Source organism: Hyperolius riggenbachi, chromosome 6, assembly GCF_040937935.1.
Source record: "Hyperolius riggenbachi isolate aHypRig1 chromosome 6, aHypRig1.pri, whole genome shotgun sequence".
NCBI lineage: Eukaryota > Metazoa > Chordata > Amphibia > Anura > Hyperoliidae > Hyperolius > Hyperolius riggenbachi.
Window position 1 is genome coordinate 220,342,532 of NC_090651.1, and position 18,842 is coordinate 220,361,373.

The window sequence follows — 18,842 nt, forward strand, 5'->3', positions numbered from 1 at the left end:
ACTATCCAACTCCTATTGACTTCACCTAAAAAATATTGACAGCATTCACACCTTTCTTACCCTGAACACAACCAAAAGTCTTGTGCATGCCCTGATTATTTCACAACTTGATTATTGCCACACCCTTTTCTGTGGCGCACCTGCTAACTGACTGGTCCTTACTTTAGTCCATCATGAACTCTGTGGCACAACTCTTCCATGTCGCCTCTCGCTTCTCTAGTGCAAAACCAGCTCAGTCAGTCCCTCCACTGGCTGTTTATCATACACAGGACACAATACAAGAATCTAACTCTCACCTGCAAAGCCTCCTCTTACATATCCACACTTCTCTCCAGATACCACCCTACACTGCAAACTTCCTTCTAGTAACAAGACAAGACAAGACAAATAACATTTATTTTTCTCCTGGCAGACTCAAAGCACCAGAGCTGCAGCCACAAGGACACGCTCTATAGGCAGTAGCAGTGTTAGCAGTGTTCTCCCCAGGCTCTTTTAGCCAGGTGCTCCACCCGGCTAGTTTTTGTGAGCACCCGGCTGTCATCAGCTCACCGCTTCCTATGCTGTAAGAAAGAAGTGCCAGCCATGCATTTTCTCATCTCGCCCCACCCGGCTAATTTTTCATGCCACCCGGCTAATTTTTCATGCCACCCGGCTGGAAAAAAATTCTGGGGAGAACACTGTGCTAGGGATACTTGCCTAAGGTCTCCTACTGAATAGGTGCTGGCTTACTGAACAGGCAGAGCCAAGATTCGAACCCTGGTCTCCTGTGTCAGAGGCAGAGCCCTTAACCATTACACCTTCCAGCCACTACAATATTTCCCTGTGTTCTCCTCTAGTTTTCTCTTCTTATTCTCACACAAAGGACTGCTCTCAAATTCCTTCCCTCCTCTGGAACTTCCACAATCTGTTGATCACTCACTCACACTTACCATATTTAAGCACAACCTAAAAACTTACCACTGAATGCAATCACAATCTTACCCAGTACGCTATAAGTGGTCATCACCCACCACACCAGCACCTTGCACGCATTTACTAACCAACTGTTCTACCCCTTAAACACTTAGAATGGAAACTACATTGGGCCGAGCTCTCTTTATTTTCTACTGCTGTGAAATACACAATACCTCTTTCCCTGAAAATAAGACCTAACCTGAAAATAAGTCATAGCTGGAATTTTGAGCATGCTTGATATATAAGTCCTACCACGAAACTAAGACCTAGCGGAAGTCAAAGAGGAGAAAAAGGCTGCCAGCAAGCGGGGACACAATGGTGCAATGCCGAATGGGCACCAGTGCTGTCTTCCCAGAACACAGCAAGGTTATCAGCTCTGTGCAGGGATGACAGGGCACATGCCTGATCAGTACATTGCACACGAGGAAAAGGCAGCAAGCAGTGACACAGCAGTGCCGATCGAGCATCGGTCCTGTCATTCCAGCACATACTACAGTTATCAGCTGTGTCAGGGCAGGTGCCTGATCAGTACAGTAGCATACCTTCAGATCCAGAAACAGCACAGTACAAAAGAACAGGAAATATTCTGCTGAGAGACAGTTCCTGATAGAAATATAAGAAATCCCCTGAAAATAAGCCCTAGTACATCTTTTGGAGCAAAAAATAATATAAGACTCTCTTATTTTTGGGGAAACACGGTACATTTACGGTTTTCCACATCTATTTACACTCTATTTATCAGCTGACCAGTTCAGTTCTGTATTATTTGTATCCCATCATTGCTTGCTTTGTAACTGTATTTTGTACTCTCCATTTTACAGTGTCAAGAAAGATGGTGGGGATAGATAATTCCAAAATTTCTATATATATTAAAACAAACGTATGTGTGTGTCTGTACACCATCACCACTCGAAAACTTGGGGGTTTCACCCCCTTCCTCCCGCACATTTGGGGGAAACCACAAACAGTCAATCAGATTTAACCACCCAGATTTCTATGGGAAAATTAAGAAGGCTGTCATTCTCACTTTAAATAAGCCAGAGTCTACAAACTTGGCACAGTTGTCACTTGACTTGGTTAAGGGGCTCTGCCTCTGACATGGGAGATCTGGGTTCGAATCTCGGCTCTGCCTGTTCAGTAAGCCAGCACCTATTCAGCAGGAGACCTTAGGCACGTCTCCCTAACACTGCTACTGCCTATAGAGCGCGTCCTAGTGGCTGCAGCTCTGGCGCTTTGAGTCCGCCAGGAGAAAATTGCTATATAAATGTTTGTCTTTGTCTTTTTGATGAATGAAGTTAAAAATTCAGGTAAAGTGGACGGAGCATAAAACAGCCAATCAAATTTCAGCCATTCATTTTAAATGCGAAAGTGTAAGCTTCAGCCATTCTTATACTGTTAATCGCAGGGTTTTCAAACTTAACACAGTTGTTCACTGGGTGACTGGGATAAATATTCAGGAAAGTGGGTGTAGCCTACAACAGCTAATCAAAATTCACCTATTGATTTTCAAGGGGAATATTTAAATTGCTGCCATTCTTACATTATTGCTGCCAAGGACCCCAAAGCTCACAAACTTGGTCATTGACTGAATGTGTGCCAAGATTACAAAAAGTTGCCGGACCCATCAACAACCAAATACATACCCGAGCAATGCTGGGTCATCAGCTAGTAATAATTAGAAAGCCATAGCTAGAGATGTGTGTTTCCTTCATTCAAGTGAACCTCCAGACTAAAAATCTACTCAGCAGCACTGAAAAGGCTTGCTGCTTCTTTAACAGTTTCACAGCATCATAACTTTGTTTTTCTTACCCAAGCCTCATTTTTAGCTGCACAGAAGAAAACTGCCAGGCATTTTTCCCCTGATGCTGTGCAAAGCATGATAGGATTTCTAATGTTGTTGTTCTTTTTCTGTTGTTTTGGTGCAAATTTATTTTTTTAAATTTTATTTTGAATTTGAGCTGGGAGGGGTGATCAGGACACAGGACAGTTGGAACTTTGTCTCATACTCCCTGTTACCTCCTTCCAACCAAAAAGATAGCTGCCCCCATGAAAAAGATGGCTGCCTCCATGAAATCACAAACATTTGCCTGTTCTTTTAAAACAGGGTGGGTAAGAGATTATATTCCCTATCTATTTTAATTAACATAACTAATGTAACTTAATGACAGTATGTTTGCTTAGGCTGAAGGTCCCCTTTAAAGCCCCCTTTTCTTGCTGTTTACAAAGTTGACCATGCCCATCCATTAATCTACTAATATTTTGTTGAATCCTTAAGTAAATATGTGTAATTATGTCTTGTAGGTTCTGAAATTCCGATGCCTCTAGATTCCCCAAATAGCATAGCATCACTTTTCCCACAGAACTTAAAATCAAGCTCAGCCTGTTAACTGGACCTGCCAAAATCAGTACTACACTGGACCAGGTGACCTGATGACTTGTCTTCCTATAAACTTAGTGCAAGTTTAATAGTACAATAATGTCCAAGTCTTCTATTGCGTGCTGCTATGCATGGGATAATGGGGGAAAACAGGGAGATAATTTTAAGAACATATAGCAGCTGTGTATGAAAATATATTTAATGTTTTTTCCATAACTGGATAGAATTATATTTTTTATATGCCCACAGATGTGCTTTGCATCCCCTCTTATAACATTTATTTCTACTCAAAACTGGTATTTTATTTACGGATGGATATAGGAGCAATGTTTGATTTGCTGCCTTTTTCAATCTCTTAAGGACATCAGTGGAAAGTCCTTGAATTACGCAAGAATTGACAAAAAAAAAATCAATGACCAGTTTTTGGGTACTCATTGACTGACTCACTGGCATTACCTCCTCACTGTGCGCCATGTTTCTACCCTCCGGGGATTCTGAGTTGTGTCCCAGGTATTTGTAGTAATCCCCAGTGCTGGGCTGTTTGTTGAAGTTTCTGGACTTCCTGCAAGAGTCAACTCTCCGTAGTCCTTCCGGACTGTTTTCTCGCGACGTCAACTGCAAAATGAAAAAAAAAAGTTCCAAGATTGTAGAGCATACAGAAAAATATACAGTAGAAAGCATTGTGCACTGCAGTAAAACAATATGCCTTCTAAAATACACCTTTGCATAACAGAGCACTACACAAAGATCATCAATAAATTGAATAACTACTACCGCAGCAATGGAGATACCAGTTTTTTTTACCCCATTACAAGAAGCACACACAGTTACATACAGTAGATAATTTGTTTGAAAAATGACATTCGTCTATCAAGTCCAACCAGAAAATATAGTACAACACTAGCCTGCTCCCTATCATATCCCAGTTGATCCAGGGGAAGGTGAAAAACCCTTACAAGACTTGGACCAATTAGCCTAAAAACAGAGAAAAAAGCCTTACCGACTCTAGGTGGCAATCAGATAAAATCTCCGGATTAACACCGCCCAGTATTGCCAAGTAATCATAGACATGGAAGTTTTATAATGCATGGAAAGAATCCAAGTCCCCCCTTTAAAGGGACCCTGAGCGGTACTTAAAATTAAAATTTGGACTTACCTGGGGCTTCCTCCAGCCCCCCTGTAGCCTGCTAGGTCTTTCAGCATCCTCTTCTTCCCTGTCCTCGGGACGCTGGCGGCTGTGGTAATCAGCGACTCTCAGGTGAAGTCGGCCATGCGCACCCCCACCGTGCGCCCATTGCATCATCATGCCTGTCGCCGTAAGTGGTAAGATATTTAACATTCCACTGACTGTAGAGAATCCCTTTTTAAATAGATAGCAAAGACCTTTATCCCATACAGAGAAAGAAATAGCTATAAAAAACCATATACCGTATATTCCTGCGTATAAGACGACCTCCCAACTTTTCCAGTTAAAATATAGAGTTTGGGATATACTCGCCGTATAAGACTACCCGTCTTCAAACACAAACCAAACACAAATTTAAAAAAAATTCATATACTGGTGCTATGTATGAACAGATACTGGTGCTGTACTGTAAGTGGTACCCAGTATACAACAGTATATAGGCGATTGACTGGTTGGATTGGTCAACTCTCCCTCTCCCTAAGTGGATTGTTCAGCTCTCCCTGTCTACCTGTTTATCAGAGCGGTATAGAAGAATAGATTGCACTGTGCCCATAAAACATGCCTCTTTCACCCTTCTGGCCCACCTTTGTATCCTATATACCTCCTTCTCTGCCTCTCAGATCTCGCACATGTGTACCTGCGCCACTTCACAGTCCTCAGCAGCGAGATCTGAGAGGCGGTAACAGGATAGGGCGTATCACCCGGCATCAATGACACCCGGCGTATAAGACGACCCCTGACTTTTCAGAAGATTTTCAAGGGTTAAGAAGTAGTTTTATACGCCAGAATATACAGTATTATTATATAACATTTATTATTTCCTGATGGTTACTCTCAATATTACATATATCCTTTACGGCACTTAAAGTGTAACCTAATCTTACATTTTTTTGTAAGAAGAACAAGACTAAAATACATCAAAATTCATGATCTAATTCATTTGCATTGGAGACACAGTGTTCTGACTTACAGACAGATTCAGGTTAGGAAAGAATCTACATTCCCTATCTTGTTTGTTGACCAGGAACTGCCTGAAATAATATCCTGATTTATGTAGTCTCTTTTTTGATATTGACAGGTCAATTGTACACCACATAAGTGGTGTGATTACCTGATATGAATATCTATCAGTTGTATAGTGTTGGCTAAGGCGCCACAGCTGATAACCCAGCAATAAGCAGTTTTGCTGCTGTGTAGGGATAGATCCTTGTATCCAGGGTGAATATATTGCAGTAAATCACAGCGCAGGTTAGTTCCTCTTATTGCTTCTTAGTGATGCAACTTGATCCACTCTTCCACCACTTCAAGAGGGCCCCAATCCACTTAGGACCCTCTCTCGGCGTAAATCGTTTCCCACCCAATGTGGTACTAAAAGCCCTCTGTCAGCGACCCTGGTACGTGCTGCCGCTTCTGTCCCGACTAGTTTCGGCTCCAGGCTGTTCTCAGGGGAAGTAAACAGGAGTGGGCGGGCAAGCACTGTATATATATATATATATATATATATATATATATATATATATATATATATATATATATATATATATATATATATAAAAATGAAAAGCAATAATTACCTGCAGGCTAATGCACCCAAGCTGGTCCGACCCATACTATTCTATGGGTGTTTAGATGATTTCTAATTTCTTAAGTGCTTGTTGTCATTATAAATATAAAAAAAGTAAAATTAGATGTAGAATGTTGGTGGGCCCTACCTTGTCTTCTCCCCAAAGGACATTATGAGTTAGCTAAAAAACAATTAAGATCAAAATCAAGATTAAGTCCATTCGGATGCAAGCAGTTCAACTTTATAATTCATTCCATTTCCCGTCGCCGTTTGCGTCGCACTTTATGAGCCATTATGGTCGCATAAGTTGTAGTTGAACATTTACAGACATGCAACGTTTAGGTCACATCATACACATCACCGCAATGCGCCGTTTAGACCGCACTGGTTTACGGTGGAACGCGGAATCGGCAGATGTTGATACGCATAGCGCTGACGTCACAGGAAGTTGAGTGACGAAAACCGGATGTAACTTGCCCTGGACCGCGGCGATCAGCAGGACCAGCTTGGGTGCATTAGCATGCAGATAATTACTACTTTTAATCTTTATATAGAGGTTTTTGAAGCAGATTTCAGAGCGATTCTAGGCATGTTTAGAGACGTTTTGTAAACATGCCTAGCGTTTTTTGGAGCATTTTTGCGTAGCAGATGTCATATTTTGTTGCAGTAAAGCTGTTACTGAACAGCTTCTGTAACAAAAACACCTGGAAAACTGCCCTGATCTAGCATTTTTCAGAACGGTTTTCCATTTTTCTATACTTTAACATTGAGGCAGAAACGCCTGAGAAATCTAAAAAATGCTGCAGCCCCCGAGTTTGCTTTGTGAGAAAAACGACCCGCTCCATCCCATTCACTTTCATTAGCCAAGCGGTTTTCCCCCTGCAATCGTTTTAAAAAACGCTTCAGAACCGCTCTGGTGTGCACCAGCCCTCTATAAACAGATTTGCAGCGTTTCCGTGCTAGCAAGCTGCACAGGGAAACGCTGCCTATGTTTTCAGTGGCTTTCTGCCCACATTACACTGCTGTGTGAATCTGGACGGCATGCTGCAGATTTCTGCAGCATGCAGCCAAATCCCTATCACCTTACATGGCATGGCTTAGTAATTCGGGCTAAGGCTACACAGCAGAACAGGAGCCATGGCCAAATCAGTAACGGCCATGGCTACCAGTGGATATAAGCCCTCAATTGCTTTGCTAAGCTAAAGAGAGAGCGTGTTTACTGCAGTTACACAACTTATTCCAGACAGATACACACAAACGTAATACTTATCAGACACATGGCAAAGATATGGAGGTGCGAAGGTCCAGGACTGTGGAGTCGGTACAAAAATCATCCGACTCTTCGTTTTATGAAACCACCGACTCCGACTCCAGGTACCCAAAATTGCTCCAACTCCAACTTCTCCACTCCGACTCTTAAGCCTAATTTTTTACAAAGGCTATGGATTTGGTTCAAAAATCATCCTACTCCAACTCCTCAGTGTAACGATCGGTGTAACACAGAGAGGATCTGATTACCGGTGAACTGCAGTCTCACCAGGAATACAGAATATACCCGATTATTGGTGATCTGCAGTATCACCGATAATCAGATATATCTACTAACCTCTGTACACCAGAGAGAACAAGTGAGTGTTAGATGCAACAGTATACTTTGAGTACTTCTCCAGAAGTATGTTCCCTCCTATGGCCTAGACTCTCCCGGGGGGGAGGAGCTAGGCTGAGAGTAGGAAGGACAGAGCGTGAGTGACACCCGAGAGGGAGGGTGTCACTAACAGGTCTGGGAACTGCCTCTAACAGTAAGGCCAGTTCTCGAGGTCGGCAAGGCAGGTCGTTAACACACAGACAGATAAGGTACAGATTCAGGAGACAGATACGGAATCCAATAAACAGACAGGGTTTGGCAACGGAGTATCAGAATAGCACAGTACAGAATCAGGAGGCAAATACAGAGTCCAGGAACGAGCAGAGTTTGGCAACAGGGTATCAGAAATAGCAAGGTACAGAATCAGAGTTCAGAGAAATAGTCAGGCAGGCAGAAGGTCATAACAAATAATACAGTTCAATATTCCTAATGCTAAGGTGTGAGTTCCTTGATCATCAACACCTTTGGAAACTATGCTAGAACACAGATACAGACAAGGTCTGAGTGCTACCAAGTTGTGATCGCAACGGCAGACAACCAGAGAATGACCAGCACCCAGTATATATAGCAAAGCGCTCTCCAGCGCCTCCCCTAAGTGCTGGACCAATGGAAGGTGGTGAAAATGTCAGCTGACCCGCCCGGTCAGCTGACCCTTCTCTGGCTGTCATATAAGCTCTGTCTCTCAGCGCGCGTTCGTCCTTCTGAACCTGTGTGGACTAGCAGTTCCAGCCACACCAGACATGTCTTGTAATGTAACCGCTGATTCAGGCACGGGGGCCGCCGCCCCGCTCTCTAAGCAAGCGGCGGTTTCCCCGCGTCCAGCCACAATGTCAGCAGCTTTGCCATGCGTGCAATCCGCTGCATCCAACGCGGACTCCACCGCTCTGCCCATGCGACATGCAGCGGTTTCTTCGCGTTGTGCCGCCATGTTAGACGCGGAAACAGCCGCCTCACTCTGAGCCCTTGCGGCGGCTTTTCTGCGTTTCCTCACACTCAGTTTACTGAAACCACCGATTCCGATTCCAGGTACCCAAAATTGCTCTGACTCCACAGCCCTGCAAAGGTCGACGATCGTTTCAACCAGAGGGCTTTCTTAAGACCGTGCAATCTTGGTCTAGACACTCGGTCTTCAGAAAGCCCTCTGGGCAAAACAATCCTTGACCTTCCTCCACACCTCCATAACTTTGCCATGTGTCTGATAAGTTTTATGTTTTTTTTTTTATATTTCACTGTTTGATTGCTGAGGATGAAGATTCATTAAAGTGTTGGAGTTTTACTGACGAGTGCTCCCGGATTCTCTGCTCTTTTTGCATTATCATATTAATCTATGTAAGATCAGTCATGGATTGTACAAACCAGGAACATGAACAGGAACATTACTAGGGATGGTCAATGAAATGCAAATAATTCTGGCTTGAGTGTAAACTGCATGCTGTTTGGAACTGGGCCTAATTTAACTGACAGGCAGTCCATTTGCATTGATCTTGCATGAAAGCCAAAATAATTTGCATGTCATTGACAATCTCTAGTAATGTGATGCAATTCAGTCGGCCAACAATTGCACCAAAATTCATTATACCTTTTGTAACGATCGGTGTAACACAGAGAGAGGATCTGATTACCGGTGATCTGCAGTATCACAGGGAATACAGATATATACCAGATTATAGATGATCTGCAGTATCACCGATAATCAGATATATAAGCTAACCTCTGGTCACCTGGGAAGTAAGAGTGTTTGGTGCAAACAGTAATATACAGAGGGCTGGGCCTCAGAGCAGTAAAGAGTCCTGCACAATTCCTTCTAGACTCTCCCGGAAGGAGGAGTCAGGCTGAGAGAAGGAACGAGAGTGACACTCAAAGGGGAGTGTCACTACCAGGACTGGAAACCGCCTCAAACAGTAAGGTCGGTTCTCGAGGTCGGACAGGCCAGGTCGTAAACACACGGACAGATAAAGTACAGATTCAGAAGGCAGAGGCGGAGTCTAAAGTATAGGCAGGGTTCGGCAACAGGGTATCAGAAATATCGAGGTACAAAATCAGAAGGCAGATGCAGAGTCTAAGGACGAGCCGGGGTTCGGCAACAGAGTATTAGAATGACAAGGTACAGGATCAGAGTTCAGGAGAGTAGTCAGGCAGGCAGAAAGTCATAACAGATAATCACAATCAAACTAGTACTTTAAACTATCAACAGAATCTAACTAAGTGCAGGATTACAGCTCCAGCTGGTCCCGGCACACTTTAGGATCTGACTCAGGTCTGAGTGCTACCACTATGTGATCGCAACGCCAGACAACCAGCAGAATGACCAGCCTCCAGTATTTATACACACAACCTCTCCAGCACCTCCCTAAGTGCTGGACCAATGAGAGAGGGCCGAGTTGTCAGCTGACCAGCCTGGTCAGCTGACCCTCTTCTGGCTGCCATATAGGTCCTGCCTCTCCGCGCGCACGCGCGTCATTCTGAATCTGGACAGACTATGCGTCCCAGCTACCCCAGCACCGCTCTGCGGTGTTTCTGTAATGTGGCCATGTGCTCTAACCGCCGCGTCAGACGCGGCGGTTTCTCCGCACTCCACCATGCCCTTCACAGCCGCCTCACGCTGAGTAGAGGCGGCTGTTTTCCCGCGCTCCGCCAAGTCCCTCACGGAGACAGCCGCCTCGCGCTGAGTAGAGGCGGCTGTCCTTCCGCGATTTCTCACACCTTTGAGTGAAGCTCTGCTCCGTGTGACTGTCACGTAATTGGTAATCTAATTTCTGAAGCTGCAGGGAATACCAGGCAGCTGATTAGTGTCTTTGCGTAAAGCCTATGGACAGCATTCCACAAATGATCCCTTCCCCATTGTTCCACCACCTGTCAGGTTATAGTAATAGATGACTAGGAGGGGATCAGAGAGCTGACACGGCTATTAAAGGGAATGAATGGAAGGGCAGTGGGCATATACCTCACTCCTTGTAATCATCAGGTTAACAATAGAATTACTATGCAATCCCTCCCTGCTTCCAGGTCCAATAGTAGCTGTGCAGATTGTTACACCCATGGGGCGCGATTCACAAAAGGGTGCTAACTCAGTTAGCACGCCTAAATGCTTTGGGCGTGCTAACTAGGGTGCTAAGCAGTACATCGCACCGCATCGCAGTGAAACATCGCACCATATGCGTTTTAGGCGCACCCGGTGCAACGCAACGTTTTGCGTGCACCACGCTTAAACTTTGTGCGCGCTAACTTAGCGTGTGAAAATTTGCGTGTCCTAAACGGCTTTAGGCATGCTAAGGGGCTTTTAGGCATGCTAACTAAGTTAGCACCCTTTTGTGAATCAAGTCCATGATGTTAACTAGCGATGAGGCACTTGCTCATTCTAAAGCGGTGGTTCTCAACCTTTTCAGCACCTGTACCCCTTTGCAGGCCATCCTAGCGCCTATGCAACTTCTATGTTTTTCAGAAGCCAACATACAGTGGCTTGCAAAAGTATTCGGCCCCCTTGAAGTTTTCCACATTTATTCATATTACTGCCACAAACATGAATCAATTTTATTGGAATTCCACGTGAAAGACCAATACAAAGTGGTGTACATGTGAGAAGTGGAACGAAAATCATACATTATTCCAAACATTTTTTACAAATAAATAACTGCAAAGTGGGTAGTGCGTAATTATTCGGCCCCCTGAGTCAATACTTTGTAGAACCACCTTTTGCTGCAATTATAGCTGCCAGTCTTTTAGGGTATGTCTCTACCAGCTTTGCACATCTAGAGACTGAAATCCTTGCCCATTCTTCTTTGCAAAACAGCTCCAGCTCAGTCAGATTAGATGGACAGCGTTTGTGAACAGCAGTTTTCAGATCTTGCCACAGATTCTCGATTGGATTTAGATCTGGACTTTGACTAGGCAATTCTAATACATAGATATGTTTTGTTTTAAACCATTCCATTGTTGCCCTGGCTTTATGTTTAGGGTCATTGTCCTGCTGGAAGGTGAACCTCCGCCCCAGTCTCAAGTCTTTTGCAGTCTCCAAGAGGTTTTCTTCCAAGTTTGCCCTGTATTTGGCTCCATCCATCTTCCCATCAACTCTGAACAGCTTCCCTGTCCCTGCTGAAGAGATGCACCCCCCGAGCATGATGGTGCCACCACCATATTTGACAGTGGGGATGGTGTGTTCGGAGTGATGTGCAGTGTTAGTTTTCCGCCACACATAGCGTTTTGCAATTTGGCCAAAAAGTTCCATTTTGGTCTCATCTGACCAGAGCACCATCTTCCACATGGTTGCTGTGTCCCCCACATGGCTTGTGGCAAACTGCAAACGGGACTTCTTATGCTTTCTGTTAACAATGCCTTTCTTCTTGCCACTCTTCCATAAAGGTCAACTTTGTACAGTGCATGACTAATAGTTGTCCTATGGACAGAGTCTCCCACCTGAGCTGTAGATCTCTGCAGCTCGTCCAGAGTCACCATGGGCCTCTTGACTGCATTTCTGATCAGCGCTCTCCTTGTTCGGCCTGTGAGTTTAGGTGGATGGCCTTGTCTTGGTAGGTTTACAGTTGTGCCATACTCCTTCCATTTCTGAATGATCGCTTGAACAGTGCTCCATGGGATGTTCAAGGCTTTGGAAATCTTTTTGTAGCCTAAGCCTGCTTTAAATTTCTCAATAACTTGATCCCTGACCTGTCTTGTGTGTACTTTGGACTTCACGGTGTTGTTGCTCCCAATATTCTCTTAGACAACCTCTGAGGCCCTCACAGAGCAGCTGTATTTGTACTGACATTAGATTACACACAGGTGCACTCTATTTAGTCATTAGCACTCATCAGGCAATGTCTATAGGCAACTGACTGCACTCAGATCAAAGGGGGCCGAATAATTATACACACACCACTTTGCAGTTATTTATTTGTAAAAAATGTTTGGAATCATGTATGATTTTCGTTCCACTTCTCATGTGTACACTACTTTGTGTTGGTCTTTCATGTGGAAATCCAATAAAATTGATTCATGTTTGAGGCAGTAATATGACAAAATGTGGAAAACTTCAAGGGGGCCGAATACTTTTGCAACCCACTATATAATTAGACGGAGGATGACCCAGAAATACACATAATTAGGCAGCATTTCCTCCAGTTAATTTGGAGTTTTACTCAAAATACACAAAATGAGACAGCGTTTCCCCCAAAATACACATAATTCAGCAAAGTTTTCCCCAAACAGTGACTTAATTTGGCAACGTTTCTTGTAAAATACACATATTGTGGCACTGTTTCCCACAAAATACACATAATTTATAGCATTTCCCTCACAAAAACCCCCTCACATAATTAGGCAGTGGTTGCCCCTGAAATATACACAATTAGGCATTCTTCTCCTTAAAAACACATTAGGCAGCTTTTCCCCCAAAATATATTAGGCAGAGTTCCCCTGTAAACTTTTTTCTCTTCCTCCCGGTTAGTGCCTCCTAATATTCCTGGCCTCAGTGGTGGCACCTAAAAATAAAGTGCTCACCTGGCAGGTGACTCGTCTCCTGTCCTCCAACGCTGTTCCCCAACCTCCATTGCAGGAGCTCCAGCTGCAACTCTCCCATTCTACGTTGACAGGAAGAGCAGGGCTACAGGAAAATGACTGGAGCCCAGCACTGGAGATACTTTGAATGCTTTGGATGCCATTTTCCCATAGCTCTTCTGCCAGAGTGCTGCCGAAACTCACAGCTCTACCAGACACTGCACCTAAACATCTGGGGGCATGTTGTCTCCGGCCTCTGGGGGATCTCCTGAAAGGTGCCATTTTATCCACAGGGGTCAGAGGACCCCAGGTTCAGAAACACTGGTCTAAAATCTTTGAAACCAACGATATTTGGAGGAATTTGGTTTTAACAGTGTAGATGTGAATGCAGTTTCCTTGATCTAATTCAAGTTTCACTCAGAAACACAGAAACTCAACATTTTTCTGAACATCACACTAGAACTAGTGCATCACATGCAAATCAGAAATCATTTCATCATACTCATTTATTTCCTTTTCTATATTGAAAAAAACAAAGGCCACCTGTGACCACCTTTACAATAATGTGTAAATGATGCTGGGACTTCTGATTTCTCTGCATCTGAAGGTCTGTGAGCTGCATCCATCTGTTTTTCCCTCCAGCATGGAGGCAGTTAACAGCTTACATAAGGCTGTGAATCACGCAACAATTAGAGGCTTCTCAGTAAATAGCTGGCCTGAGGCATTTGTTGAGTTAAGTAAATGAGACTTTTCTGGCAGGCATGTAAAATCTACTTTTTGCATAGTTTGCAGGCTTAACAACCCAGCTTAGATAGAGAGAACTGGATTTCTATTTCTTACCAATTACAGGGCCCAGAGGGTTATTACTAAGCCCATCAACATGTCACTTTAGTAAAAAAACATTGTGTAACAAATTAGGCAACAGTATTCTTATATCGGATTATGCTAAATAGTGGTTTTCAGTTTTAAAGTTATCTACACACAGAAGAAGTAAAGATGAAGAAGTGCTGTTTTTAGTTATATTGTATACATTAATATCAAGATGTGGTGAAGTGGAAAGTCCTGTAAAGCCTTACATTCACTTATACCAGGGGTGTCAAACTCAAATAGACAAGGGGCCGAAGTTAAAAACTTAAACCAAGTCGAGGGCCACCAGTCATTCCGCAACAGTCCCCACAGCACTGTGAACTTTGCAATAGGTGGCACAATGCAGTGCGGCAAGCTGCGTTACAGAGTGGCCGTTATGTTGCAACGCTCCACTACAAACATGGCCTAGGCTATGCTATGACGTACAATGAAGAAGTGCGCATAATGCAACTTGCTGCATTTCAATGTACCACCTCTTCGACATTCACAGTGCGGCCGGGGTGTTGCGGTATAATGGTGCGTGGCATCTTAATGCACTAAAAAAGAGAAAAGACAGCACTCACCGAGGTACCTGTGGCCAAAAGGAATAGCCTCAGTTGATATACTGGGCTGTATAATATAGCAGCCACAGCTTGTGTGCATCCCTCTTAATGCCAGGGACCCAGCGCTGGTAGGTAGCATGCAAGGCTTCGCTCTTCCACTCCAGCATTAGATCCAGGATGAATGGCTCTGTTAGTGTCTTGTGAGTAGCTGGATGCAAAACTGACAGAGCCATCCCACCTGGATCTAATGCTGGAGTAGCAGAACATTCTATGTACCAGAGCCAAGTCCCCAGCGTTAAGATTAATGCACACAAGCTCTGGTTGCTATAATATACAGCCCACTCACAGCATACTAAGTTAGTCTATTCCTTTTGGCTTCAGACCACCTTTGCAAGATTTAGTCAGCACTGTCCTTTCTCTTTTTATAAGTTAGGATACATGTCACCTGTCTCCCTACACTGCTCCCCCATGTGGCCCATCTTATTTGGTGGTGGTAGTGGGGGGATTTATCCTTTCTACAAAATGAGGTTTGCACACCCAGAATATCAATGTGAGAAGCTAATCTAAACAAGTATTGGGTGCTGAGTCTGTAAACCGAGCCCTCATGGCTCTACACAATCCAGATTCAATAAAAATAACTCGCACACCATGCAAAAGATTGTTGCAAAAAGATTATGTATTACAAAATGATCATAGCAGCGAATAACAATTAGTTACATTAGACATTACATCACAGAAAATGACAGTGACACTAGAACTCTGGAGTCAATGCATAGTATCAAACATAATAATGCATATCAAGCATTGGGCAGACTAGATGTGTACATAACAACAATCAAGCTGAACAGCACATGAGCATAAGAGCAACATCAGCCCTGGGGCTTTTAAGACAATAACAAAGTCACTGCATCAACTCCATAATATGGATATACCCTGACAGCGCGCTGTTTCGGTATCACCCTTCGTCAGAGGGTATATGCCAGTCTGCTCCCTCCACAGCGCTCTGAAGTAAGCAGTCGGCAGTGAGCGGAGCAAGCGAGCGACAGAGTGTGGGAAAGCTCAGTGTAATGCTGGGGGGAATCATACTTTCTGACCACCCAGCACAACAAAGCTAAGAGATGGATAATGGAAGAGGCTACACAGGCTACCCATAGCAACTGCAGCTCTGGGCTTCCGATATCGCTACAAAAAAGACGCAATGGCAGCGCAGAGAGATGTTGCGCTGCTCTTGCGATAACAAACATTCAGACAGATACAAGACAGGACTATAGATTGGAGCGTAACTAGTAGCAACCGCAGCTGACAGTCATGTCCACAGAAGCAGAGCAAACAGACTAACAAAAGTCACCAGCAAGCATCCACACAGGCAAGACTACAGGAAAGAACGTAACTAATAGTAAAACAACCATGCTAGCTAAGCACGGGTGATCACGATAAGCGCAACCTACCGAAACGTGCTAAACACTAACTAGCTAAACACAGGATATCAACAGTTCGAGTACGTATATATCAGCGGCACTGATATATCACCGTAGCACGAATACAAGGAAAATAACAAACGCTGACTAGAATATGTATATATTGGCGATGAACCAATATATAACATAAGCAAGGAAGACTAGCTAGATCTGGAGCAATACAGCGACCTAAGCTAGGCAATACAAAATCTCTGCACTAGAAGGCGTACGTATATATGTCCCCGTGGGAAATATATAATCGTAGCTCCACAAGATAACTGAACTACAAAGTAGCAAGACAAGGAAATATTATTCACAGTATCAAAGGACCCAGTAACAGCTTAGACAGAGCTGAAACTATGACGGGCGAGGTCTAAAAGGGCAGGCAGACTTTTATGCTGGCATTAGCCAATGGATGCAAGCATGCAAATCTCCACACAGCTGAATGGTAATCATTCAATCCTGAGCTGGCTATATTACCATTTGCTAGCTGAAAGACTATCATAACAAATGCATGCAGTACTATGTAACAACATGCATGCAGGAAATCCAGGGCTATCTGGCTGCAGCTCAACTGTAGTAAGCCATTGGTGGAATGATGACAGTATCCTGAGCTGATCAGAACTGCAGAGCGATCGCAAAGGACAATGTGACTCATTGCGAATGCACAACCGAATGCAGGCTGACAAGCCTGAACTCTCCGTTTGCGGCTCCACCACAATGGACAGAACACGTCACAGCAGGAATCCTTACACTCAGAGCTCCATCATGAATGATGGTGGGAGTGGGAGGAGTGGTCGAGTGATCACTCCGTATAAAAAGGGAGGAGTCGGGCACAGTCACTAAGACCCGGCATAGAATAGAAGGCAGCAGGCGGTGCAAAGTGGGCTGGTGGGAAGGCGGAGGAGCACGAGTGTGACTGTGGAGCAAATTCAATGCGTCAAGTGATGAAAAGTGGGCGGCTGGTTTGGTGGGGGGAGCACGAGGGTGGCCGCGGCCAGTTTGAATGTTAATTCATCAAATCACTGATGGGCCACATTTTATGGCACTGCGGGCCCAAGTTTGATACCTGTGACTTATACTGTATTAATGAAAAAAAAATAAAAAAATTTAACACAGGAAAAGTCAAGAATTACATTTTACATGAATATATCTTGTGCTAGTAGTACCAAATAACATTTTTTGAGGTAACAAGCACCGCTCCTTGTCATGAATAATGATAATTAAAAGAAAAACGACTTCTTGTGATTTTTTGCCACTGCAGAGTAAGCAGAAATAAAAGAATGTGAAAGGATAAGAGCAAATTCATTTGTAATCATTACAATTACAAAGACACAATTAAAGTGCCTGTTAAGCCATAAGCATTATTAACTCAGAAAATATTAGCATTAAGACCCCTTTACCCTATGGGGTGTATGCACTAAACTGCATTAAAGGACACCCAAGGTGAAAATAAACTGATGAGTAAAACAATTGTATCTATCCTCCTTCTCCTAAAAATGACCTTTTTTTTTTAGATATCCCACAGTTGTATTTGATATTTATGACTAGTTTTTACTGTTTCATTGTCTCTGCTCAATGACACATTCATTGAAGTATGCCAGAGCTCAAATCTATGAATCAGTGACACTATTTGTCTTTTTCCTGCTCTCAGAAGCTATTTACTGACAGGAAAGTGGTTTATGGCTGTAATTACTTATCAGTGAGGGTTATGCTGTAGTCTGACCCAGTCCGATCCGGTCCGACCCGGACAGAAACTTTCACTTCTATACCTGATGTTTAACTCTTTCAGGCAGAGAAAGAAAAAAATAAGGAACACAGTTATTTGTGTATTTGGCAATGTACATACACATGTCTATCTCATCATGTCACATGTTACCTCAGTTGTCCTTTAACTACTTAAGGACCATGGTGATTGAAATCTACACCGTTTTGGTGTGCTCCTGGCTGGCAGGGCGTAGATTTCAATCATCCGCCGTTTCCATCACTCTCCGCCGATCGTGTCGCTCAAACCCAGAGTCTCTCACCGCAGCTCACTGACTCTGCCTGTCTCTATGACGGCAGAGCCATGTGAGCCGGTCAGGAGCCGATTTCATTGGCTCCTGGCTGTGTCTTTCAATGTAAGCCGCTCCCATTGGCTTAAAATGATAGACATGGTCAGGAGCCAATGAAAGCGGCACCTGACCGGCTCACATGACTCTGCCGTCATAGAGACAGCAGAGTCTATGTCAGGAGTATCCTGGCGTGCGGCGGTGATGGCGGGTATGCGCGGCAATTCGTCAGGATTCCGTTGATATTGTACCAGCGGTCTCTGGTCAGAGAGGTCTGGGCAGAGACCGCTGGTACTTAAGTGGTTAAGCATGGTGGTCCTTTCTTGTGGTAGCTGAGATTTGGTGCACAATAACCCGCAAGGTTAATAAAATTCTATCACTCCATCTTAGGGTGGACCCAACAATATGTCTTGGCTTGCAACCTGATAAGTTACCATATGCAAAGCAAAGACTTTATCCTATCAGTGTGTTCTTAACCGACAGAAAAATATGACACAGAGGACCATATGCAATTCACTTTTTCACCTAGGAGATCATTTTTTTTAGCTTCGATTTAAAATAACTTGCCAGCATTTTTCATCTAAAAAAGTACCAAAAAGTTGATGAAAAAGTACTATCAAAATTATTTTGAGTTTTTTCTTGCTTTCTAGTGGCTTAAAAGGCATTTAATTGACAAGTTTAAAATTATCACCTAGGAGAAAACTCAGGA

The 18,842-nt window shown here is 43.7% G+C and overlaps 1 protein-coding gene across 1 annotated transcript in view; it reads right to left on the reverse strand.

Annotated features, from left to right (window-relative positions):
* ESPN (espin) overlaps positions 1-18,842 on the reverse strand; it is a 397,424-nt gene that overhangs the window by 80,511 nt on the left and 298,071 nt on the right. Inside the window, exon 8 of the mRNA XM_068242154.1 lies at positions 3,788-3,946. Coding sequence (XP_068098255.1) covers positions 3,788-3,946 — 159 coding nt within the window. The remainder of the gene's footprint in view (positions 1-3,787; positions 3,947-18,842) is intronic.